The following is a 27,697-nucleotide window of genomic DNA, read 5'->3' as shown; positions in this document are numbered from 1 at the left end:
GCACGGCTGGATTCTGAATATTCCAAAGTCGCAGCTGGTTCCTACGACGCGTCTACTGTTCCTGGGTATGGTTCTGGACACAGAACAGGATAAAAAGGGTTTCTCCCGGAGGAGAAGTCCAAGGAGTTGTCGTCTCTAGACAGAGACCTCCTAATACGTATACAGGTGTCGGTGCATCAATGCACGCGAGCCCTGGGAAGGATGGTAGCTTCTTACGAAGAAATTCCATTCGCCAGGTCCCATGCAAGGATTTTCCAGTGGGATCTGTTGGACAAGTGGTCCGGGTCGCATCTTCAGATGCATCGGCGGATAACCCTGTCTCCAAGGGCCAGGGTGTCGCTGTTGTGGTGGCTGCAGAGTGCTCATCTTCTAGGGGGCCGCAGATTCGGCATACAGGACTGGGTCCTGGTGACCACGGATGCCAGCCTTCGAGGCTGGGGGGCAGTCACACAGGGAAGAAACTTCCAAGGCTATGGAAAAGTCAGGAGACTTCCCTACACATAATTATTCTGGAACTAAGGGCCATTTACAATGCCCTAAGTCAGGCTAGACCCCTGCTTCAACACCGGCCGGTGCTGATCCAGTCAGACAACATCACGGCGGTCGCTCATGTAAACCGACAGGGCGGCACAAGAAGCAGGATGCGATGGCAGAAGCCACAAGTATTCTCCGATGGGCGGAAAATCATGTGTTAGCACTGTCAGCAGTGTTCATTCCCGGAGTGGACAACTGAGAAGCAGACTTTCTCAGAAGACACGACCTCCACCCGGGAGAGTGGGGACCTCATCCAGAAGTTTTCCAAATGATTGTACACCGTTGGGAAAGGCCACAGGTGGACATGATGGCGTCCCGCCTCAACAAAGATATTGCGCCAGGTCAAGGGACCCTCAGGCGATAGCTGTGGACGCTCTGGTAACACCGTGGGTGTACCAGTCGGTGTATGTGTTCCCTTCTCTGCCTCTCTTACCCAGGGTAATGAGAATAATAAGAAGGAGAGGAGTAAGAACTATACTCATTGTTCCGGGTTGGCCAAGAAGAGCTTGGTAACCAGAACTCCAAGAAATGATCTCAGAGGACCCATGGCCTCTGCCGCTCAGACAGGACCTGCTGCAGCAGGGGACCTGTCTGTTCCAAGACGTACCGCGGCTGCGTTTGACGGCATGGCGGTTGAACGCCGGATCCTGAAGGAAAAGGGCATTCCGGAGCTATTTAAAGCTAGGAAAGAAGTGAACGCAAACCATTATCACCGCATATGGTGGAAATATGTTGCGTGCTGTGAGGCCAGGAAGGCCCCAAAGGAGAAATTTCAGCTAGGTCGATTTCTGCACTTCCTACAGTCAGAGGTGACTATGGGCCTAAAATTGGGTTCCATGAAGGTCCAGATTTCGGCTCTATCGATTTTCTTCCAAAATAGAACTGGCTTCACTGCCTGAAGTTCGGACTTTTGTTAAGGGAGTGCTGCATAGTCAGCCCCCGTTTGTGCCTCAAGTGGCACCGTGGGATCTCAACGTGGTGTTGGATTTCCTGAAGTCGCATTGGGTTGAGCCACTTAAATCCGTGGAGCTACAATACCTCACGTGGAAAGTGGTCATGCTGTGGGCCGTGGCGTCGGCCAGGCGTGTATCAGAATTGGCGGCTTTGTCATACAAAAGCCCTTATCTGTATTTTATATGGATAAGGCGGAATTGAGGACTCGTTCCCAATTCCTTCCTAAGGTGGTATCAGTTTTTCATGTGAACCAACCTATTGTGGTGCCTGCGGCTACTTGGGACTTGGAGGATTCCAAGTTACTGGACGTAGTCAGGGCCCTGAAAAGTATATGTTTCCAGGACGGCTGGAGTCAGGAAAACTGACTCGCTATTTATCCTGTATGCACCCAACAAGCTGGATGCTCCTGCTTCTAAGCAGACTATTGCTCGCTGGATCTGTAGCACGATTCAACTTGCACATGCTGCGGCTGGACTGCCGCACCCTAAATCTGTAAAAGCCCATTCCACGAGGAAAGTGGGCTCTTCTTGGGCGGCTGCCCGAGGGGTCTCGGCTTTACAACTTTGCCGAGCTGTTACTTGGTCGGGTTCAAACATTTTTGCAACAGTCTACAAGTTTGATACCCTGGCTGAGGAGGACCTAGAGTTTGCTCATTCGGTGCTGCAGAGTCATCCGCACTATCCCGCCCGTTTGGGAGCTTTGGTATAATCCCTATGGTCCTTACGGTGTCCCAGCATCCACTTAGGACGTCAGAGAAAATAAGATTTTACTCACCGGTAAATCTATTTCTCGTAGTCCGTAGTGGATGCTGGGCGCCCATCCCAAGTGCGGATTGTCTGCAATACTTGTTTATAGTTATTGCCTAACTAAAGGGTTATTGTTGAGCCATCTGTTGAGAGGCTCAGTTATATTTCATACTGTTAACTGGGTATAGTATCACGAGTTATACGGTGTGATTGGTGTGGCTAGTATGAGTCTTACCCGGGATTCAAAATCCTTCCTATTTGTGCCAGCTCTTCCGGGCACAGTATCCTAACTGAGGTCTGGAGGAGGGTCTTAGTGGGAGGAGCCAGTGCACACCAGGTAGTCCTAAAGCTTTCTTTAGTTGTGCCCAGTCTCCTGCGGAGCCGCTAATCCCCATGGTCCTTACGGAGTCCCAGCATCCACTACGGACTACGAGAAATAGATTTACCGGTGAGTAAAATCTTATTTATTGTGAGGCTTTTCCTCACATCTTATTGTTTAGTAACCACATGTGTGTTTTGTTACCATGGTGACACGTAATCCATGCGGCCTGTCTTTCCTAGACCTCCCGGCGCAGGTTCATGCGGGCTCGCTGCTTCCGGTGACGTCAGGGATCTGAACCCGGAAGTAGATGGCGGCGTCCCTGGGCTGCGGCTGGCGGCGGGCGGAAGGACGGACAGCATGTAAGTATAATGTCCGTTCTGTTGCTATGTACACTATCCTGATGACGGGGTGAGACCCCCCGAAACGTCGTTCGTGACTAAAAGTTTTTCACTTTAAAAAGCTGGAAGTGCCGCCTCTTTTTTGCATTTTATATATATATATATATATATATATATGTATATACACAGTATATCAACGTGCAACAGAATTTGCTGCCCTATATAAACAAACGGTTAATATATTTATTATACACGTATATCTCTCCTTCCTCCCCCATACACACCACAGTCTGTGCCTCCCTCTCTCCTTCCTCCCACACACCCCACAGTCTGTCTCTCCCAAATGATTACATGCTGCATTCCCAGCTCCCCCACCCCATCCCAAAGCCCTGTATCCCCTCACCGATCCACTCTTACCCTGGGAAGAGACTAACCTGCGCTGTACTCCCCAGTATCCAGAGCCGAACACCACACAGCAGGTACCATGCGGCTCTCACACCCCACCAGAAGAGGCCAGTGCAGAGCACATGAATCCTGGCCTGGGGAGCTGCTGCCATGTCCCATAACTGCCTGTAACAGAGCTGGAGCCGGAAGAGCAGGCACACACTTGTGCCGCACAGTTAGTATGTGTGAGATGCTCCTGTCACTCTGCGCCCACACAGCCTACAGCTCGCTGTCCTGTTTGGACAAGACAGCTCACATCCCTGCCGGACAATAAGTGTCATATCCTTGGGGCCCTTCTGATCCTTGGGGCCTGGTACAGGTGTCCCCATTGACCGCCCCCCGTCGCCAGCCCTGATAACTGGAGCAGAAATAAATAATCAGCCGTCTGCTTCTCCCCATATACCCTTCTATCTCCTGTGGGCTACATTAAGGACAGAGGCTGCCTTTCAGTTATCTATTCTGTGTGTGACCATGAGTAGTGCTGTTCCATATCGTGTAATTACTCATGTTTGGACATCTCGGAGGGCACCAGGACAAGTACGGTAATTGGGAGAGTGGAGTGCTGGACTTTTTCTCATTCTCCCCAGAGAGGGTGAGTGGTTTCACCCTATGGAGTTACTCGAAGTCCGATGGTGCGACTGTTTGCACAGCGCACTGCAGATCTAAATGGATCCCTCTCAGTGTCCCTTGCGGTGCGAGCATCATTCTGTGCGTGAGCAGAAGGACTCCTGGGTCCTAAACTCGGAAGTCCAATCATTGCACTTACTGAATGTACAGAATGATCTTGTGCAGAATCACCCTATTTCTTTACAGGACCCATTATATTTGCAGGTACACCCAAAAAACACACATTAACAAATATACCCCTTACAACCCCCTGACTCAGGCTGCAGGATGGTTTCACCCCCCCCCCCCCCCCTCACTGTGAGAAAATATTAAGGCGCATTGTACAAAACCCCTTTGATCCCATTTATAGCTGTAGACTTTGCTGATGCTACCAATTATAACTATCTATGCCTGCATATCTGGGGATGATTTATGATTTTTGAAGTCTTTTGTCAAAGCAGTTCACCCTAAAAGAGATTTAAGGATTAATTTACTGCTTTGCCCAAAAAATAAACCCGGTATGTACATACATCTCTGATGTTTTTAGATATATACGCATGTGCAGATCAGGGAGTGCGATGCTGCGGCAACAGGCATCGTTGCAGAAAATGGGGCATGTTGCACAGCGCATGCACACAGCGTCTAATCACCGCTGCTCTACAGCAGAGCAGCGATTGATAGGAGCCTCCCAACTGCCCCCCCCCCCCCCCCACACACACACACACACCGCGGACACTGGGAGCACAGTACAAAACAGAGACTATGTTAGGGGAGATTGGACAATACAAATCATGCAGAAGGGGGCAGCTCAGTATGGGACATACAGATGGTGTGGGGGCAGGGGCAATGCTGAGGTGTTTGGCACCCCCCTGCAAATTATAAGTTTGAGCCTCCCAAAAAATGACACCTAGCTGGCTGAAAAAAGCAGTGTGGTCTCACAAAGAAGGTATGTCACCACACAATAATACTCCAAATTCAAATTACATCACACAAAATCACAATCTTATTTACATTACACTGCATGTAGTGCCCCTGATTCATAGTACGCCACATAGTAGTGTCCTTTATTCACATTACGTCACACAGTAGCACCCCCTAGTCACGTTATGCTACACAGTAGTGCCCATTATACACATAATGTCCACAGTAGTAATGCCCCTTACAAATAATGCCCACAGTAGTAGTGCTGCTTATACACATTATGCCCCCAGTATTGCCCCTTATATGCATAATGTCAACAGTAGTAGTGCCACTTATACACATAATGCGCACAGTAGTAGTGCTGCTTATACGCCTAATGTCCACAGAAGTAGAGCCTCTTACATGCATAATCCCGACAGTAATAGTGCCCCCTTATATACACATAATGCCCACAGTAGTAGTGCCCCTATACTCATAATGTTCACAGTTCTAATGTCCCTTACAAATAATGCCCACAGTAGTAGTACTGCTTACATATTGGTGGTCATTCCAAGTTGATCGCTAACTGCCGTTGTTCGCAGCGCAGCGATCAGGCTAAAAATTGGCACTTCTGCGCATGTGTATGCTGCTCAATGCGCACGCACGACGTACTTTCACAAAAGCCAATGCAGTTTCACACAAGCTCTAAAAACGCTTTTCAGTCGCACTGCTGGCCGCAGAGTGATTGACAGGAAGTGGGTGTTTCTGGGAGGTAACTGACTGTTTTCGGGGTGTGTGTGTAAAAACACAGGCGTGTCAGATACAAACGCAGGTGTGCCTCAGGAAACGCAGGCGTAGCTGGCCGAACTCAGGGCGTGTTTGTGACATCAAAACAGGAACTAAATAGTCTAAAGTGATCGCAAGCTAGGAGTAGGTCTGGAGCTACTCTGAAACTACACAATCTTTCTTTGTAGCAGCGCTGCGATCCTTTCGTTCGCACTTCTGCTAAGCTAAGATACACTCCCAGAGGGCGGCGGCTTAGCGTTTGCAGGGCTGCTAAAAGCAGCTAGCGAGCGAACAACTCGGAATGAGGGCCATTATGTCCACAGTAGTGCCCCTTATATGTATAATGTCAACAGTAGTAATGCCTCTTATACACATGATGCGCACAGTAGTAGTGCCACCTATACATATAATGCCCACAGTAGTAGTAGGGAGCCTATTTTTCTCTGTTCGTTTCCACTAATGTCAAAACTGGAAGAGCTGCTCCTTTGGAGATAGTGAACTAGGGGACCTTTTTATCAATTAACTATTAACTCACATAGAGGATCCCATTGCAAAGTGACTGACAGGAAGTTGGCACTTGGGGTGGTAACGGGGGTGGCTAACTGTACACAGGTGTGTCATTTCTGTTCAAACATCTTTCTGTGCACGTGTATAAATTACCCATTGCGACCTGTGTTGATGCTGGAGAGACCTCTGTGTCTAGGAGACTTGTTCAGCCTACGACAGCTCAGACTCACTCAGGGTGTACTACGATGCAATTGCAAACGGCAAAAGATTGCAGCAACGATCGCTTTAACAACCAGGCTCGCAATTACTCCATAATATTTTACTATTTTAGCACATTTAACAACTAAGGGGTCATTTAATGAGATGTAGCCTATACTCGCTCAAAAGTGCCCACAGCCCTATCTGGCCACAAGCAGTACGAGTTTGGGTGCCATTGCCAATGTTGAAACATTGCAGCAATGGCAACTCGTACTTAATTGGATTGACCCCTAAATGTTAGCAATTTATAGCTTTTATTATTTACTGGTCAAATTTCTATTCTGAAGGTACCCACTTATATCTATGGATTGTAAGCTTGCGAGCAGGGCCTTCCTACTTCTATGACTGTTTGTTATCACCCAGTTTGTTATTGTTGTTTGAAATTGTAAAGCGCAACGGAATTTGCTGCGCTATATAAGAAACTGTTAATAAATAAATATTACTATAAGAAAGAACTTATCCCCCCTCCAATGTGTGTGCTATATAAAAACAACTGGTCCTTTGGGTTAATTCAATTGTCCTTATTTTAAGCATTTTCCATGTCCTCAATAGTTAGAGTAACATATTTACATAGAGAGATTTGTCTCTCTATACAACCACACCACTGTTTGCAGTTTGTCTCTCTGCTTGTTCACCCACTAACAATGTTTTTTCATCTTTTCCTCTTCTACACAGCAGTTGACCTTTGGCAAGTATAGGCAGGTATAGGTAAGTATTCTACCCCTCCCATTAGCCATAGCACCCAGGGGAGTTAGATTTAGGCTGCGGGTGGGGATATGTTAGGGTTAGGCTGTGGGTAGGGTGGGTTAGGGTTAGGCAGTGGGGACAGAGGTTAGGATTAGGCACCTCTGTGGGAGGGTTAGAGTTAGGCACAAAGGGAGAGTTCAGTGTTAGGCTGCGGACAGGGAGGGTTAAGGGGGTGGGGAGAGGGGAAAACACCCCTTACTCACCCCTGTCTGCCTTTTTTGCACCGGGATCCCGGCATCAGGATTACGACCAATAGGATATCATACTGATCCCCCTATTAGTATACCTCTTACTGCCCAGAGGGAAGGGCAATCCTGAGGCCATGGTTCCACAGAGGTTTCCCCCCAAGGGGGTTTTTCCTCTCCTGAGTGCTGAAGGATGACTCTTTGTGAGTCCAGAGGTGTAGCTTTTATGCCATAATGAGTATCAATCTCATGCTTGTCCCTGCAATGTATAAGAAGTAAAATAATCGCTAATGCGATCACTTTACTTCTGGGTTTAGACCCCGGCTGCGCAACGTCACATGTGCATTCGTCAGACTGCGTATGTGAGAGCAGACATTAATGCAGAGGGATCCCAAGGAACCCTCTCCTGGGAAGAATTGCATAATGTAGCCCACGGGATACAAACGCCATTTAGAAATGGCATTGGCTGCCGGGCCAAACTCAGAAATGCTTCGCATTCTTGGGGTCATTCAGACCTGATCGCTCGCTAGCATTTTTTGCAGCGCTGTGATCAGGTCAGAACTGCGCATGCGTATGTACCGCAATGCGCAGGCGCGTCGCACGGGTACAAGGCGGATCGTTGCTGTGCGATGGGTTTTACGAAGAATCCATTTGCACAGCCGATTGCAAGGAGACTGACAGGAAGAAGGCATTTGTGGGTGTGGGGGTGGTTGGAAAAATGCAGGGTGTCTGACGTCAATTCCGGCCCCAGGCAGGCTGAAGTGATCGCAGCGGCTGAGTAAGTTCTGGGCAACTCAGAAACTGCACAAAGTTTTTTTGTACCGCTCGGCTGTACATGCGATAGTACACATGCACAGTTAAAATACACACCCCGGTGGGCTGTGACTATGCGAATGCTGGACTGCAAAAACCAACTAGCGAGCAATCAGGTCTGAATTATCCCCTCTGGAGCTTGGTGAGTTTCGCAGTTTACCAACTGCTGTAGAAACTTTTGGTGGCTGCTTTTCAATCACAGTAAAGGGAATGCAGCAGATATCTTCAATATCTATTGCAGCGCCCAATACATACATTCAGGGTCTGTATAATATTTGTGGGCAGCCTCCAAAACAACTGTTTCTGAGACGTCTCGCAAATATTATTTGTTAAATATTCTTCATAATATTTTTTTCATATTTTAGCATAAACTAAAAATGTTTTATGTATTCATTGACTGAGTCTCCGTTCTTTATTGCATGCTAATTTCACAGGGTCCGCAAATTATTACTGATATGACTGTTACTCTACTGTCCTGCTGGTGCTCCTGATTTACTTTATAGCAGCTAGACATATATTTTATATACAGCACTCTTGGGGGAGATTTATCAAGACTTGGAGAGAGAGAATGTGGAAATGTCTAAAGCACCCAATCATCTTCTGTCACTTATCCAGCACAGTGCATTAAATTATACCTGTAGTTAGAAGCATCATTTGCTTTGGGAAAATACCCAACTTTATCTCTCTCCGTGGCTTGATACATCTCCCGGAAAATATCATGTCTCCCTTTCACTTAATTAACAATTTAACTTAATAATTGACAATGTATTTGTCTTAGAAACAGGGTAAGAAATTTACAGTATAAGATAATGTTAAAAAGGGTTTCCATATTCAAATAACTTTCTAATGGCTTGTCAATACCCTCCTGGTACATTTACTTTGATTTATCATTCACGTTTCTTCTATGCCAGACAAGGGTAGATAGGGAACTTAAAGTGGCCCTGGAAAAATCTGAAAAGTGGCTTCATGTAGTGGCCTCAGCAGAAAGATAGTGTCACAGTGGGTGATCACACCAGTAGGTGAGGCATTGTACTGGTAGGCAGCACACCAAGGTGACAAGTAGACACATTAAATGATTAATCTAACAGCGGGGAATTCCAAAGATTAGCACCAACTTGGTAAAAGATCACTATAAAATAGATCATTCTGACTGGGGTCTCATCCATTGTTAAACACCCACTGGTCTCACATTTTTCCTTGCGGTGTAAAATAAAAAATAAATCACAATGTCTCTGTGTACCATTCCAGTGAGAGATATTCAATACAAGGAGCATCCCCAGTGACCACCATCCAATGACCATGGCAACCAACCAAATTCTAGATATCATTTTATAGAATATTTTTGATAAATGATAGCTAGAAGCTCATTGGTTGCTATGGACAACAAACTCTTTAGAAGGTTTGCTACATCTCTCTCTTGCCCAGCTGAGCACATATCGGGCACTTATGGTAGTGCCCAAATCTCAGGTTTTCTCTTACACCTCCATGTTGTAATGCCGGTAGGAGACGATGTGCCATTGGAGTTCCTGGTATGGCTCAGATTAGGCCAAAGATAAAAGATAAAAGTCATGTTACAGAACAGTGTTATTAGCTAGTAGGGGTAGATATTTGGTTACACATATAGAGCCTGATTCTGAGATTTACATAAATCTCTGATGTTTAATGATCTGCACATGAGCAGGCATGACACTGCACATGCAGTGATCTGGTGCCGCAACATCCTGAGTAACCTCAGAATTACTAGATGTCCTATATGCACACAAATGGTCTCATGCTGCCCCTTCAGATGCAGCAGCGAATCAAAGAATTCTTGGTTACTTTTTTACTTATACACCTCATGTAGCTTTTGCATAATTCTGCAGAGGTGCAATTAGCGTCCATCTCTGAATCAGCCCAATATTTATATAGAGGCAGAGGCGTGATTAAAACTTTGTGGGTCTCATAGCAACATTTTTAAGGGGGCCCCTCAGATCTCCAGAGAGAGAATGGCAGCAGTGACATAGAGACAGAGAGAGTGGCAGCAGGGACACAGAGAGAGTGTGACGGCAAAGACATAGGGACATACATAGGCAGCAGGAACTTAGGGGCAGAAAGAGGCAGCAGGGGCATAGAAACAGAGAGAGAGAGGCAGAAGGGACGTAGGGACAGGAAGAGGCAGCAGGGGAAAAGAAACAGAGAGGCAGCAGGAACGTAGGGACAGATAGAGAGGCAGCAGGGACATAGAGACAGATAGAGGCTCAGCAAGGATTTGGTGAGATACAGTTGGGACAAAGTGAGAGGCAGCAGGTATGTAGGAACAAATAGAGGCAACAGTAACATAGAGACAGAGAGAGTGGCAGCAGGAACACAAAGACAGAATGAGTGGCAGCAGGAACACACAGAGGGAGAGAGTGCCGTCAAAGACATAGGGACAGAGATAGGCAGCAGGGACTTAGGGACAGAAATAGGAAGCAGAGGCATAGAAACAGAGAGCTAGAGAGAGGCAGCAAGGACATAGGGACAGATAGAGAGGCAGCAGGGATGTAGGGACATATAGAGAGGCAGCAGGAATGTAGGGACAGATAGAGAGGCAGCAGGGACCTCGGGACAGATAGAGAGGCAGCAGGGACGTAGGGACAAATAGAGAGGCAGCACAGACGTAGGGACAGATAGAGAGGCAGCACAGACGTAGGGACAGATAGAGAGGTAGCAGGGATGCAGGGACAGATAGAGAGGCAGCAGGGACATAGGGACAGATAGAGAGGTAATTTCAACCAGGGCCGGCAACAGAAATAAGTTTCAACTGCAGCACTCATAATGACAGCCACTTTCAGCCAAAATTTAATTGCAGCAGCATTTTTGTAAGGGCATATAAATATATATATATATATATATTTATTTATACACATATATAAATACATATATCTCTGCTTCCTCACCAACACACACCACAGTCTGTCTCCCTCTCTCCTTCCTCTCACATGCCCAAAGTTCTGTCTCTCTCCATTACTCCATGCTGCATTCACAACTCCCCCACCCCATCCCAAAGCCCTGTATCCCCTCACCAAGCCACACCTGTGCTGCACTCCCCAGTATACAGGTCCTCACACCGCATAGCAGGTACCATACGGCACTCACACCCCACCAGAAGAGGCCGGCGCAGGGTACAGGAGTCCTGGCAGTGGAGCTTCTGCCATGTCCCGTAAATGCCTGCAACAGGGCTGGACTCAGAAGAGTAGATGCACACTTGTACCACAAAGTCACTGTGTGTGAGAGGCTCCTGTCACTCTGAGACCGCACCCACATCGCCTACAGCTCGCTTACTTGGACAAGATGGCTTACATCCCTTCTGGGCACTAAGTTGCCTATACTTGGGGCCCCTCTGATCCTTGGGGCCCGGTACAGGTGTCCCCTTTGACCCCCCCCCCCCTTTCGCCAGCCCTGGAGGAGACCAAGATCTACAGCAACAGTACCAGATTATTAACATCACAGGTCTTCTAACTGTTGCTCTGACTTTTTCTTTTTTTTGAACTTTTGCAATTGTAATCTGGTACCATTGTATCCCGAGTCATTAAAGTGCACTAAACCACAAATACAAATTAATTTAACCTGAAAAATATATTGGACCTTTCACAAATATTGTACATATGTATAAGTTTCCATACAATGAGAGCAGTTGGCCTGATAGAGGCTCCCTGCATTATATTTCTAATAATAGCTTCTCTCCCAACAATTACTGTACCACTTTTACTTCCTGTATGTAACAAAGTTGCTCAAAAGATTTTTCAAAATCATTGCATTGTTGGCCTCTGCATTTAAATGGTCAATAATATTCAATACAAAATGCGTCCAGTTTTGTATTCAATTATATTGTTCTTTTAAATCCAGCAACCGATACCTCCGAACATGCAACAGCTCAGAAAAACACTGTTTAGTAAAGTTAGTGCTAGGATTATTCACTTCAAAAGTAGATTATAATGTACACGCGGAAGTAAAATCTGAGCCTTGCAGGAAAGCCTGTTTACAACTCTCACATACAGGAATCATGTGCAATGCCATTACTTGTATGTAAAGCAATTCCACAGTACATAGCCCACTAACATTTTCTCCCTAGATCTAGATCAATGAAATAAAATTGAATGTTACATTTCACAGTTGTTAAGTCTAGTGAAGGAGAAGAGTTAAGGAAAGTCACATCTCATTATAACCTGGCTTTAATTAGCTGGTAAAACTATTTTGTGTTTAATGGCATGCAGACAATTAATTCCACACATTGACCACATTAATATTTAATCTGCTCACTGCTCTGCTTATTCTCTCTCTTCTTAGAAGAATGAAAAGGAATAACTACATATGGTCTGCATTAAATCATCTCCATGTAAATTAAAAGGGGACACCACTCTGTGTATGTGACAATGCCACATTTGGTAGAAGCGTGAAAATGGACAGATCGGGTGACTTGGTGGGAATCACGCGTATTGCAATGCTTCCTGGTGGACCCACACAAACCACAGGGGTTCACAGATTGCTCAGCATGGTACAAATCCTAATAAAAATGGAATTGTGCAAGTGTTCCGGTACCATGTATTGCAATTTTAGGTAACTTTAAAGTAATCAGCCAATCTGGCCATTATTATTGCTTGTGGGTAACAGATCACTTTGTGCAAATTGTGCATTAAAAACATCCAGCAGCTGTGCACTTCACATTACCCACAGCAACATCTTACCATGATAAGCACCATTTATCTCTATCAGATAAAGTCTGATAACCTCTGCTGTCACGGTTGATTAGGCAGGTGTTCCTAGACTGAAGCCTACTGTATATGAAATGTGACTGTGCTGTCACTCACCGAATCCCACGGGTAAAGAGATCTTCCAGGTGCAGTCCAAATTACTGGGGTAGTTTCCTGGGAATCCAGGGCTTAGTATGACACCTTCCATGTCTTCTGTAACTCCTCCACATTGGGCTAAGGAGAGAGCAGAAGCAGTGGGTTTTAGAACTGTAAGAGGAAAACGAGTGAAGTATTTGAAGTACTAGTGAACTGTGGGGAGCAGGCAGTTTAAGTAAATTCTGTCTCAGTGAAAGAAGAACAAGACAAGTAAAGACGGGTCATCTAGATGTAAGTATATAATGCAGTAAATAGAAAACAGAGTAGTTGCATTATTTGGGGGAAGTATAAACCAAGTACACCACAGAGGCAGAGCCAATGCTACAATTAGGTGACACATAGAGTACCATCATGTCAGGGTTGCATAAAACACTGAATGGACTACATGAGCGAATCAGTGCCACACTGGAAAAGAGGAGATTAAGAGGGGACATGATCAACATTTACAAATACATAAGGGGACAATGTACAGATCTTGCGCAGGACCTGTTTTTGGTTAGATCAACACAGAGAACTCGTGGACACTCACTCAGGTTAGAGGAGATTCCGCACAATACGGCATAAAGGCTTTTTTACGGTAAGAACGATACATGTTTGGAATTCCCTGCCTGAGGGAGTTGTAATGGCCGACTCAGTCAACACCTTTAAGAATGGGTTAGATAAATTCCTAATGGATAATGATATCCAGGGTTACGGGGCATAGTGTTAGGCGCCGGGGTCCGCTTGATGGTCTGCGCGGCCCGGCGCCTAGCAACTAGAGACGCCGTGCACGTACAGCCGCCGGCTCCCTAGCAACGCTTGACGCCGGGCGCGCTGAGCCGCACGGACCCTAGCAACGGGGACGCCACTGGCGGACCGCGTTCCCCATTGCTAGGCTTTAGGAAATTAAGATATTCACCTGCTCTCTGGCCGTGCAGCAAGGCAGCTGCACGGCATTTATTCTAATCAGCCTTTAGCAGCTGATTGGAGGACTCCTTGTTAAATACACTCCCAGGGCTTCTCACAAACGCCGGTAATAGCTTCCTGCATGCTGCCTTTGTTTGCTGAGAGTCTGTTTCCAGTCCTGCTGTATCCGGTCATTCCAGTCCTCAGAAGTCCGGTATTCGGGAGTTGTCATCTCATCCCAAGAGGTCGTTTGGTTCCCTGGAGTCCTGACTGATCACCGTTTTATATCCAGTGGTGTTCGTGAGTTGCGGCTCTGCCGTGTGTTGCGGCTCAGCCGCTTTACCTTTTATATTTTGTGTTTGGAGCATTTGCGGAGGGTTCCGCTTCCACAAGTCCTCTCTGGTACTCGGCGGTGCCGGGTAGGAGAATTGGACAAGTGGATATTTTGGTTGTCCTCTTCCCTGGCGGTTTCTCCGCACATATTATAGTTTTGAGTTTGCTTAGCCCTTGGCCTTGTTGTTTAGTTAGAGGGCCTCTTGTTATCACCCTGTCTCGGGTTTCCCTTTGTCTCTCATTAAGACCGGGGGGCATCGAAGTTGGGCAGACATAATCCGCCCTTCAAACGCGGCTGCCAAGGGCTCAAGAAACCATAGTCTCGCAGGGGATTTCTGACAACACGGGTGAGACAACAGGGTTAGGGCGCCAGGGGCTATTTTCCTGTCCTGCTCCCTTCCCCAGCATTCCGTTCCAGTGCTCCGGTAATTGCCATAAGATCTCCTCTGACGAGAGTGCTGGAATCATAACATTATTACCGGCCATACCAAAACTTAAAATTAAACGGGGTTTAATTTTTTCTCATTCAGTTTTGTGAGAGTTTATCGGCCTCATGAATCCAACAGGTTTAGGGCCAAATCCTGGTCAGCTCTTAGTCAGCCAGATTCAAGAACTTACTCAGATGGTTCAGGATCTTTCTCTTCGGGTGAAGTCGCAGGAAGATCTTTTGCGAGCTTCCCCAAGGGTAGTCCCTGAACCAAAGATGCATTTGCCTGACCGTTTTTCTGGTGATAGAAAAGAGTTTTTTAATTTTAAAGAATCCTGTAAACTTTATTTTCGTTTAAGACCGACTTCCTCGGGTACTGAATCTCAGCGGGTCGGGTTTATTATTTCTTTGCTCCAGGGGGATCCTCAGACCTGGGCATTTGGTTTAAGAGCAGAGGATCCGGCATTGTTGTCAGTTGACGCTTTTTTTTGAGTCTTTAGGGCTCTTGTATGATGACCCTGATAGAGAGGCGTCCGCTGAAAGTCAGTTGCGTGCTCTCAGACAGGGTAGAAATCCTGCGGAGGTTTATTGTACGGAGTTTCGCCGTTGGTCGAACGACTGTGGCTGGAATGACCCAGCCCTGCGCAGTCAGTTTCGCCTCGGCTTATCAGAGTCTATAAAAGACAGTCTCCTTCAGTACCCCGCTCCTGAGACTCTCGATAAACTCATGGAGCTTTCTATTAAGATTGATCGTCGTCTCAGAGAGCGGAGGGCTGAAAAAGGAGCACCTGTAAGGTCAAGTCCGTGTGTATATTCCATTCCTGAAGACGTAGAGGAGCCCATGCAGATGGGTCTCTCCCGGCTGTCTCCTGAAGAAAGAGCCAGAAGGCAAAATTCTGGTCTTTGTCTGTACTGTGGGGGTAAGGGACATTTTGCTCGTAATTGTCCGAACAAGTCGGGAAACGCTTTGACCAGGTGAATTGTGAGGTGGTTCACCTAGGTCTGCAGCTTATCTCCTCGAATAACTCCCTTTTAGTCCCAGTTAAAGTTTCCTTTGGCAGCCTCAGTTCTTCGGTGTCAGCTTTTGTTGACAGTGGAGCTGCACGAAACTTTATGGATTTAACTTGGGCTAAGGCCTTAGGCATTCCTCAGTTACCTTTGGGTAAGTGTGTCACCATGCATGGCTTAGATGGGAGTCCGCTGTCTAATGGGATTATTTCTCTCCGTACACCCCCTGTACTACTTACAGTAGGAGCTCTACATTCCGAGAAAATCGAGTTCTTTCTTACACATTGCCCAGCAGTTCCAGTTGTTCTGGGTCACCCTTGACTGGCCTTTCATAATCCCACCATTGATTGGCGGTCGGGGGAGATTTCACATTGGGGTACTTTTTGTGATAAGGAATGTATCACGTTTCCAGTCAGAGTAGCAGCTATCATTCCAGAACTCATTCCGGTGGAATACCAGGAGTTTGCTGATGTTTTCTCCAAAGGCAATGCGGACATTCTGCCTCCCCATCGGCCTTATGATTGTGCTATTGAGTTAATTCCTGGTGCCGCATTGCCAAAGGGAAGATTATATGCATTATTCGGGCCAGAAACTGCGGCTATGAATGATTATGTAAAGGAGAGCCTTGAGAAAGGATTTATTAGACCATCAAAATCTCCTTTAAGTGCAGGCTTCTTCTTTGTGGAGAAAAAGGATGGCTCGCTTAGACCTTGCATTGATTTTAGAGCCCTGAATAAGATCTCAGTTAAAAACACCTATCCTTTGCCGTTGATTTCTGTACTCTTTGATCAGTTACGTTCTGCTGTGATTTTTTCTAAAATTGACCTTAGAGGAGCGTACAACCTCATCCGAATTAAATCTGGAGATGAGTGGAAAACGGCCTTCAGTACTCAGTCGGGTCACTACGAATACCTGGTGATGCCGTTCGGCCTGTCCAATGCTCCGGCAGTTTTTCAAGACCTCATTAACGATGTGCTCCGTGACTTCCTAGGGAAATTCGTGGTCGTTTACTTAGACGACATCCTGATTTTTTCTGAATCAATGGAACAACATGTTACCCAGGTGCGTCTGGTTCTTCAAAAGTTACGTGAGAATCATTTATATGCCAAGCTGGAGAAGTGTGAGTTTCATGTCACGGAAGTATCTTTTTTAGGGTACATAATTTCCCCTCAGGGATTTTCCATGGAACCAAAGAAACTCCAGGCCATCCTTAGTTGGTCGCAACCCACCAATTTAAAAGCAATTCAGCGCTTTTTAGGGTTTGCGGATTATTATAGGAGGTTCATTCATTCTTTTACTGACCTGGTTGCTCCCATTGTAGCTCTGACAAAGAAAGGAGCGGATCCTACCAACTGGTCGCGTGAAGCTGAGTTGTCCTTCCGGGCCTTGAAACAAGCCTTTGTCTCGGCTCCAGTCCTCAGACATCCTAATCCGGAATTGCCCTTTGTGGTGGAGGTTGATGCCTCGGAGGTTGGAGTGGGGGCTATCCTTTCTCAAAAGGATCCGGAGTCTCTGGAGTTACATCCTTGTGCCTTTATGTCCAGGAAATTCTCCTCCGCTGAATCCAACTATGATGTTGGTAATCGGGAGTTACTGGCGGTAAAGTGGGCTTTCGAGGAGTGGAGGCATTGGCTGGTAGGAGCAAAACATACTATTTCGGTATTGACTGACCATGAGAACCTGCAATACATTGAATCGGCTAAGCGGCTTAATGCCCGGCAGGCACGTTGGGCATTATTTTTTACGCGTTTCAAATTTATAATCACTTTCAGGCATGGTTCCAAGAATACTAAGGCTGATGCCCTGTCACGTAGCTTTCTTCCGGTTCACAATAACAATCCTGTTACCCCCATACTTCCATCTTCGGTCATCTGGGCGGGCCTCACACAAGATTTATTTACCCAGTTAAAACAGCTTCAACACCAAGCTCCTAGAATTACTCCTGCTGGTCGTCTTTACGTCCCTGAGTTTTTGAGAGCTACTGTTTTAACGGAATTCCATGATAACAAAGTTTCAGGGCATCCAGGAGTCTCTAAGACATTGGAGTTAGTCTCTCGCTCAGTATGGTGGCCTGGTCTTTCTAAAGACGTCAAGGAATTTGTTTATTCATGTCAGGTTTGTGCACAGCATAAGGTTCCCCGTTCCTTGCCCATCGGGCAACTTATGCCCTTAAATGTTCCTCTCAGGCCGTGGTCTCATATTTCCATGGATTTTGTGGTTGACCTTCCCCTTTCAGCCGGATTTCGAGTCATATGGGTGGTAGTGGACCGTTTTAGTAAAATGGCTCATTTTATTGCTCTTCCCCGATTGCCTTCTGCCCAAGGGTTGGCAGTTTTGTTTCTCCGCCATGTATTCAGGCTTCATGGGTTGCCTACTGATATTGTTTCTGATCGGGGTCCACAATTCATCGCACAATTCTGGAAATGTTTTTGTGCCTCATTGAAGATGAAATTGTCGTTAACATCCGGTTACCACCCACAATCCAACGGGCAAACCGAACGAGTTAACCAATCATTGAAACAATATTTGCGCTTGTATTCAGCCAAACTCCAGAATGATTGGTCCGAGTTTCTTCCGTTGGCTGAAGTTGCTTACAATAATTCTTGTCATTCCTTCACTAAAGAGTCTCCATTCTTTTCAGTTTTTGGTTTTCACCCCAGAGCTAATTCTTTTTTTCATCATTCATCAGTCTCCTCGCTTACCTTAACCTCCCATCTCAGAGCCATTTGGAAAAAGGTGCACCTTGCTCTCAGAAAAGCGGCCTTTCGAGAGAAGAAATTTTCTGACAGGCTCCGACGTCCTTGCACTTTTAAGGTGGGAGATAGGGTGTGGTTGTCGACTCACAACATCAGGCTTCGACAATCCTCGGCTAGACTGGGACCCAAATTTATTGGGCCATTTCTTATTATTAAAAGAGTCAACCCAGTTGCCTTTCGGTTACGTTTACCAAGATCTCTCAGGATTGGAAATACGTTTCATTGTTCCCTGTTGAAACAATACGTTTCTTCCAGTAGATTTCCTCGGAAGATCTCTCAGGGTAGATCTCCAGTGGATGTACAGGGACAACAGGAGTTCTTGGTAAAAAAGGTTCTCGATTCCAAATTGTCCCGGGATCGGCTGTATTTTCTGGTTCACTGGAAAGGCTATGGTCCGGAGGAAAGGTCTTGGGTCCTGGATAAGGATCTTCATGCCCCAAGGCTCAAGAGGGCATTTTTTCGGGAATTTCCTCAGAAACCTGGCTTTAGGGGTTCCTTGACCCCTCCTCAAGGGGGGGGTACTGTTAGGTGCCGGGGTCCGCTTGATGGTCTGCGCGGCCCGGCGCCTAGCAACTAGAGACGCCATGCACGTACAGCCGCCGGCTCCCTAGCAACGCTTGACGCCGGGCGCGCTGAGCCGCACGGACCCTAGCAACGGGGACGCCACTGGCGGACCGCGTTCCCCGTTGCTAGGCTTTAGGAAATTAAGATATTCACCTGCTCTCTGGCCGTGCAGCAAGGCAGCTGCACGGCATTTATTCTAATCAGCCTTTAGCAGCTGATTGGAGGACTCCTTGTTAAATACACTCCCAGGGCTTCTCACAGACGCCGGTAATAGCTTCCTGCATGCTGCCTTTGTTTGCTGAGAGTCTGTTTCCAGTCCTGCTGTATCCGGTCATTCCAGTCCTCAGAAGTCCGGTATTCGGGAGTTGTTATCTCATCCCAAGAGGTCGTTTGGTTCCCTGGAGTCCTGACTGATCACCGTTTTATATCCAGTGGTGTTCGTGAGTTGCGGCTCTGCCGTGTGTTGCGGCTCAGCCGCTTTACCTTTTATATTTTGTGTGTTGGAGCATTTGCGGAGGGTTCCGCTTCCACAAGTCCTCTCTGGTACTCTGCGGTGCCGGGTAGGAGAATTGGACAAGTGGATATTTTGGTTGTCCTTTTCCCTGGCGGTTTCTCCGCACATATTATAGTTTTGAGTTTGCTTAGCCCCTGGCCTGGTTGTTTAGTTAGAGGGCCTCTTGTTATCACCCTGTCTCGGGTTTCCCTTTGTCTCTCATTAAGACCGGGGGGCATCGAAGTTGGGCAGACATAATCCGCCCTTCAAACGCGGCTGCCAAGGGCTCAAGAAACCATAGTCTCGCAGGGGATTTCTGACAACACGGGTGAGACAACAGAGTTAGGGCGCCAGGGGCTATTTTCCTGTCCTGCTCCCTTCCCCAGCATTCCGTTCCAGTGCTCCGGTCCTTGCCATAAGATCTCCTCTGACCAGAGTGCTGGAATCATAACACATAGGGGGTAATTCCAAGTTGATCGCAGCAGGATTTTTGATAGCAATTGGGCAAAACCATGTGCACTGCAGGGGAGGCAGATATAACATGTGCAGAAAGAGTTAGATTTGGGTGGGTTATTTTATTTCTGTGCAGGGTAAATACTGGCTGCTTTATTTTTACACTGCAAATTAGATTGCAGATTGAACTCACCCCACCCAAATCTAACTCTCTCTGCACATGTTATATCTGCCTCACTTGCAGTGCACATGGTTTTGCCCAATTGCTAACAAAAATCCTGCTGCGATCAACTTGGAATTACCCCCATAGTCACGCACTATGGTTATTATAAAAAAGAGAGGTAAAATGTAACGGCAGTCATCAACTTCAGTCAAAATTTTATACAAAATAATCGTGCATAGGAGACCACAGTAGGTTGAACTCGGTGGACAATTGTCTTTTTTCAACCTTAGATACTATGTTACTATGAGTGCCGGGCATCCTATGGATTAAAAATTAAACTGATAATTTCCACATTAACAACAATGGAGAAAGGTGTGTTTAATACTTTTAATTAAACTTAGCTTGCCCTGCATGCTTTCGTTCTCCTGTAATGCTGCTGCTCCTCCATGTCAGTGGCAGGCTGGAGATGTGGCGCTACGCTGTGACATAGAGTCACTGACACGGAGCACCAGCAGCACTGAGGCTGGCATCTACCTCCTATGCCTTCCCAAGGGAAAGACAGCTCAAATCATCTCAGTACCCGAGTAACTGCACAAAATTACATTTTGTTGGGCAAGATTATTAATATTAAATATAAAGGAGTTGAGCGCCTGTGTATTTAGTAATACCTTGATTGGCCATAGAGCACATTCCGTTTCCCTCTACAAAACACCTGATTTTTGCACTAGATGAGAGCTAGCGAAGATCAGATCTCATCCGATTGTATGCTTTTATGGAACTAATTTTGCACAATCAGATTGCACTTAACAGGAAAAGTGCATATCTGGACAAGCAATATGCCATCAATAATAAAGACGGGTTGGGTACGTGATCCCGGCTGTCGAGATGCTGGATGTCACATGACCGACACTGGCATCCCGACAATGAGAATGCCGACAGGGGACGGGGTAGTTATTTTACCCCTCCCCTGTTACCTACCCTAACCCTCTTGTGGTGGCAGCTAGGGCTAAGATTCGGGGGGTGGAGGCTAGGGCTAAGATTCGGGGGGTGGAGGCTAGGGCTAAGACTCCAGGAGTGGTGGCCAGGGCTAAGATTTGGGGATGGTAGCTACAGCTAACCCCACCCTCTAGTGCCTAACCCAAAATGCCACCCCGCCCCCACAGGCCCAAAATGGGGTAAATTATACAGTATGGAGGGGCTAAGTAAGGAGGGGCATTATGGAGCAGGAAGGTGGAGAAATATCAGTATTTCAGATCTATTAATCAAGACTGGCCTATCAAAGACAGATAAACACTACATTACAAATGCACAACTAGGCAAGGAGGTAAACACTTCATAAATAAAACAAACTTGGACAAATGTCGTTACTAGTCTCAAATGTACGCTATCTGTAATCAACCTAAATACACAGTGGTATATCTATAATAGGAGTACACAGGCACTTGGGGCCAATACCACACACCCTGCACCCATGTTCTTCAATACTTACATCTACCGTGTAGGCAGCGGTAGCGTTACATAAGTCACTGTGAAAATGGTGCTTGACACGCGCAGTAGAAAAATAGCTGGGAAAATAGCTGCCGCACCATTTTCCCAGAGACCTGCACATATGCAGCAGACTCTGGCTCTTGTGCCGCCAGCTACAGAGGAGGGGATACGGACAGACACTGCACATAGGCCCCCTCCTCTTTTAATATTCCCCAGCACATACACAACATACAACATACCTGTATAAGGCATTACAACTAAGAATAGTGACATGTACTCCTGAAAGTCTAGCTTACAAGCTATAGTGCTGCAATAAGTACTAACCACTGCCACTACATTCAGTGTACAGTATATAAGAATTTATACATACCGATACATAGTGGAGGAGGATAATTCCAGCGTCTCACTGTACCCGGCATACAGGAGATATGAGAATGACCCTGCAGTGAATAATCCACAACACATGAAAACATTAGATGCACAATATCATAGGGTAACATTTCTTTTCAATATCATTTATTGAAGTCATTTATTAAAATATATAAACATAATATTTTTTGAAGCTTTATATTGGTGAAACAGTGGCAGTTTCCACTTTCCAGCCACAAAAGCACTCTTGTGCTGACCCAATCATGAAGTAAATGGGAAATATTCATACTGAATCACTTTCACTCAGGAAATACCATTACATCCATGCCAAAATGGTAGTCGAAAATAATGTTTGTATATAGCTGCTGTGATACAGCCCAATGTTACTTATTAAACAGCAAAATATGCTAGCCAAGAAAAGCTCTAGGTTTTATTTTAGAATATGCAAGAGAAATAGTGCCAACCATTACCACTACACTGTTACAGATATTATAATATGAGTTCCATAGTAGGTAGGAGCATATATGCATTGCTGAGTAGAGTATAACCTGCACCTTGTGTAACCAGCCCATGAGAATGCCATAGTCCAGGTTATACTCTGCCAAGCATTTTAGACTTATTTCTTGGCAATTTTCTAGAACATTCAGACCTGATCGCACGCTAGCTTTTTTTTGCAGCGCTGCAATCAGGTCTGAAATGCACATGTGTATGCACCGCAATGCACATGCGCATCGCCCCCCCCCCACCGGCGACAGGTATCATCGGACAGCGACAGGATGAACGAAGAAAGCAATCGCTTCAGCGATCGCAAGAAGATTGACAGGAAGAGGCCGTTTGTGGGTGGCAACTGACCGGGATAATGCAAGCGTGTCTACCTGTTTGGAGGGAGGGTTTCTGATGTCAGCTCCGGCTCCGATCATCGCACGGCAAGAATAAGTCCTGGGCTGTGCAGAGACTGCACAAAATTTTGTTTGTGCAGCTCCCTGCACATCCGATCGCACCCCTGCACAGCGAATACCCCCTCCTCCTGTAGGCGCCGACTACCTGGTCACAGCAGTGCAAAAATCGCCTGCTTGCGACCAGGTCTGAATTAGGCCCATTGCTTCTAGAACTCTCAAACATAAGTTCAACATAATCCTCAGTACCTGCAGGGTATATCCTGGTTCACAATGGAATGAGATCACATCATTCACAAGGTATTTTTCTCCAATCTTTACTCCATTACTGGGAACAGATGGTTCAGGGCAACTGAGAAGACCTACAGCTACATAGAAACAAAGCACACTGGTCAGGTAAAAAAAAAAAAAAAAACAGTGGAAGAAATACATATTTTTTTAGCATATCACATGACTATTTTGGGAATGCGAAATGTTTTACTATTGAGTATTAGGGTAGATGCTTAGCAAAAAAGCAGGTAGCCAGTCAATTTACAATGTCTTTGTTATGTGATCATTACTGTGTCTGAAGGGCAAATGGGTTTAGCACAGTGACATCTAGTGTTAATACAGAAAGCAGCAGCGCGTTATTTATTACAGTGCACCGAGACTCACAGGTATAAATCAGCAAAGGAACTAAGCTTAAACGTTTGCAAACAATTTGTCTGCAGAGACTACAAAAAGCAGTAGTGTTTAAGAAGACCTGTGCATTTTAACATGTGTATGGGGACGTCTGCCTCTTCAGTACTGTAGGGACACAAGAAATAGATGTGAAAGCTCCTTTTGCTAAAATATGGGGAAACTAAAGTTTTTGCATGTATATAATGGGGCAAAATACAATAATGAATAGGCCTCATAGTGTCATAAAAAAGACGCTAATCTATATCATAAAAAGACACTGATCGGGCATACATTGAGACTGGAGGGGGGGAGATTCAGGGGAAATTTAAGGAAAAATTACTTCACAGAAAGGGTAGTGGATAAGTGGAATAGTCTCCCATCAGAGGTGGTAGAGGCTAAGACTGTAGAGCAATTTAAACATGCTTGGGACAGGCATATGAATATCCTTACAAAGAATTAAGGTTAAAAAAGGGTTGAGATTGCCTAAAGGATAAAATAAAAAAGGGGCAGACTAGATGGGCCAAGTGGTTCTTATCTGCCGTCAAATTCTATGTTTCTATGTTTCTATGTTTAAACAAAAGAGTTTTAGAAAATACTTTTCAGTTTTTTGTAGATTACTATTAATTAACATGCCTGTAGTTTTAGTGTTAGATGTATGTTTTAACATTTTTTTATTGTTACGTCTAAATTCCCTAATATATAAGGCAAGACATATCGTACACTCCCGTGCAACACACGCACACACATGCACACACACACACACACACACACACACACACACACACACACACACACACACACACACACACACACACACACACACACACACACACACACACACTATGGTTCATTTTATCAGACTCCAATTAACCTACCAGTATGTTTTTGAAGTGTAGGCGGAAACTGGAGCACTCGGAGGAACCCCAAACATATTTACAGTGAAAGAGTGTATATTGAGCATAGTTTAATAAATGTCCTGATTTACAGGTATTCCACAAAGATTTTATATCTGAGGCACATTTTTTTGATTCCTAAGATACTTGCCTTAAGATGGGTACACATTAGATGATATGTACCCAGCCCGACATCACTGCCGGCGGGAGGGGGGTGATGAGTGACATGATGCATTCTGCAGCAAGTAATTGCTAGTGATATCCCTCATTGGCCCTGCTGCAGGGCCGAAAGGGGGATGTCACTAGCGGCCAGCGGGAGCGTGCATCTCATGGGCACACACTATACAATGTACCCGATATGTTGCTCCAGTCCGCGTGATCGGGCAACATATCGTCTAGTGTGTACCCAGTTTAACTCAGTTGGATGCTTTTTTATACAGTATGTGTACATTTTCAGATCAGATAAAAAATGTAGGTGAAACAAAGGAGTATTTTAGAAAAAGAGAGGGGTTGATGTATCAAGCAGTGAAAAGAGTGGAGAAAAGGACCAGTGGAGAAGTTGGCCATACCAACCAATCAGCTTTGAGGAAGCATTTATCAAGTACATTCTATATAACGATAGGCAGATGCTGATTGATTGCTATAGGCAAAATCCCCACTGGTCCCCTTCTCCACACTTTTCCCAGCTTGACACTTAAACTCTTGTGTTTGGGGTTTCAGAGAAGAACCCCACAGATGTACAAGTTCCTGTTCAGAAGAGCCAGGAAGATGTAAACTGCTGAGAGTCACATAGAATGTTGTTGTGTTGTAATTGTAAAATATGCACAATTGCGTAGCGTTGCCACATTATCTGCTTCTATAAATGACTCTCCCATCTTACTCTTATATTCTAGGTGAAAGCCGGCTGCAGACACACTGATATCAGAGAAGAAATGCAGGTACAGGTGGTTTGAAGTGCTATTAAGCAGCGCCGGCACTGTGGTTCCTGCAACGAGACAGACACACTTATTTTTATACACTGGTCTTCCTAGACGATGAAGTAGCTTTTAGAATTGTAAAAGTGGCACAATGGTTTTTGTAATTATCTCACATATTTCAGACTATTCCCAGCAACGGTATACAATCAGCGATCTGAATACATTCTTCCCTTAATCCTTAGCCATTCATGATGTACAAATCACTGCATTCAGTGTAACTCCATCTAAATCTATGTATAAGAGGTAGTACAGGATCAGGGTTATAAATAATGTAGCTTCATTTTATTTTGTTATCATGGCAGGAAAAAAAAACATCCGATGTAACATTTTGTGTGCTGAAAGGGAAAACATTACATTACGGAGAATTCATCCTTCAGTGATCTGCAACTCAGCAGCAGTGATGGTGCCCTATTAATGCCACCCACTGAATATAATGTGTATTCTACATGTCTAGAACAAAATCATCAGTCAGACTTCTGTTAATGGAACTTAAGACTGAGCTACGACATAAGCAAATGTTGTACTAAAGTGCTTACGCCCTCTAGCCAGAGACTGCTACATGCATCTGCTTTTCCCAGAGGATTTGTAATATATGGTTGCGCTTTGGATCCCAGCGGTCAGGAGATCGATGCTGGAATTCCAAAGGTTGAAATACCGACAGGGTTGAGTTGGCGCTGTTCTCCAATCTTCCCTACCCCCTAACCCTAACTGTGACTGATGTCGGGATTCCGGCGTTGGGATTCTGACTTATTTTTGTAACACAAAGCCTGCAAACCAGTTAAGCTCACCATCATTAAATGGCAGGAGAGGGTGTGAAGGGAGAGCAGATCACATCAAAGTGATCAGATCAACATCCTAGCCTCTCAGTTGGTGTCTAGATCTGGTAAAGGAATCAGAGGAGAGCAAAAGAGCAGCCTTTGGGGCAACAGACATATTTTCGTATATGGGCCCTCATTCCGAGTTGTTCGCTCGGTAAAAATCTTCGCATCGCAGCGATTTTCCGCTTAATGCGCATGCGCAATGTTCGCACTGCGACTGCGCCAAGTAAATTTGCTATGCACTTAGTAATTTTACTCACGGCTTTTTCATCGTTCTGGCGATCGTAATGTGATTGACAGGAAATGGGTGTTACTGGGCGGAAACAGGCCGTTTTATGGGCGTGTGGGAAAAAACGCTACCGTTTCCGGAAAAAACGCAGGAGTGGCCGGAGAAACGGAGGAGTGTCTGGGCGAACGCTGGGTGTGTTTGTGACGTCAAACCAGGAACGACAAGCAGTGAAATGATCGCAGATGCCGAGTAAGTCTGGAGCTACTCAGAAACTGCTACGAGGTGTGTAATCGCAATATTGCGAATACATCGTTCGCAATTTTAAGATGCTAAGATTCACTCCCAGTAGGCGGCGGCTTAGCATGAGCAAATCTGCTAAAATCCGCTTGCGAGCAAACAACTCGGAATGACCTCCATAGTTGTTCAGCTTTAAATATTACATTTCGCATAAAAATCCCAGCATGGATATTTCAGTATAGGATTGTGCTTGAAGATCTAAATTGGAAAATGTATCAAATCATTGTTATGCATGTATCATGCTGTGTGGTTGAATGCAGTTCACATGGGGCAAATTCAACATTTAGACATAAAAACACATGCCAAAATTGTATGTATCTTGTGTAGGTCACAATTTGGTGCCATTTTCCATTATTTCCCCAGCTGCAGAAATCACTTGCTGTGATTGGAGACATAACAGGACGTGACAGAAACATTACTGTCACTTCTACAAGTTTGTGTTCTTAATAATGTCTTTATATTTCCAAACAGTAAAACTACACACTGCCATGTCTTTTACATTTTGTGCAATTTTTTAAAAGGTCATTTTCTTAACCGAGCTCTGGCATGTAGATCACGCAAATGCCACTGTGATTATTAACCATTCACATTGTGGGGCAGATGTATTAACCTGGAGAAGGCATAAGGAAGTGATAAACCAGTGATATGTGCAAGGTGATAAAGCCACCAGCCAATCAGCTCCAATATGTAAATTAACAGTTAGGATCTGATTGGCTGCTGCCTTTATCACTTTGCACATATCACTGGTTTATCACTTCCTTATGCCGTCTCCAGGTTAATCTATCTGCCCCTGTATGAGGGACTGAATGTAGACATCAAACACACCAATGTATTTAATTTAGCATATATCTGTTTTCATGTATACTTTAAAGGGAATCCCCATGATGACCTCTTACTTTAATTATTTAAACCAAAGTTTCCTATACTCCAATATTACAGTCCAGATTTAAGGATAGCCATGCTTGAGCAAAGGTGACTTA

At 45.4% G+C, this 27,697-nt stretch overlaps 1 protein-coding gene across 3 annotated transcripts in view; it reads right to left on the bottom strand.

The window, feature by feature from the left end:
• The window catches only part of LOC135033722 (CUB and sushi domain-containing protein 2-like), a 1,450,369-nt gene that overhangs the window by 112,326 nt on the left and 1,310,346 nt on the right, over window positions 1–27,697 (bottom strand). For all 3 annotated transcript variants that reach the window (XM_063954204.1, XM_063954205.1, XM_063954206.1), the window contains 4 exons: window positions 25,277–25,381; window positions 23,093–23,211; window positions 21,949–22,018; window positions 12,970–13,086 (listed from right to left, as the gene is read on the bottom strand). In XM_063954204.1, coding sequence (XP_063810274.1) covers window positions 12,970–13,086; window positions 21,949–22,018; window positions 23,093–23,211; window positions 25,277–25,381 — 411 coding nt within the window. The remainder of the gene's footprint in view (window positions 1–12,969; window positions 13,087–21,948; window positions 22,019–23,092; window positions 23,212–25,276; window positions 25,382–27,697) is intronic.

The sequence above is a fragment of the Pseudophryne corroboree genome, chromosome 2, assembly GCF_028390025.1.
Source record: "Pseudophryne corroboree isolate aPseCor3 chromosome 2, aPseCor3.hap2, whole genome shotgun sequence".
Lineage (NCBI taxonomy): Eukaryota > Metazoa > Chordata > Amphibia > Anura > Myobatrachidae > Pseudophryne > Pseudophryne corroboree.
This window is presented reverse-complemented; position numbering and strand designations above follow the sequence as displayed.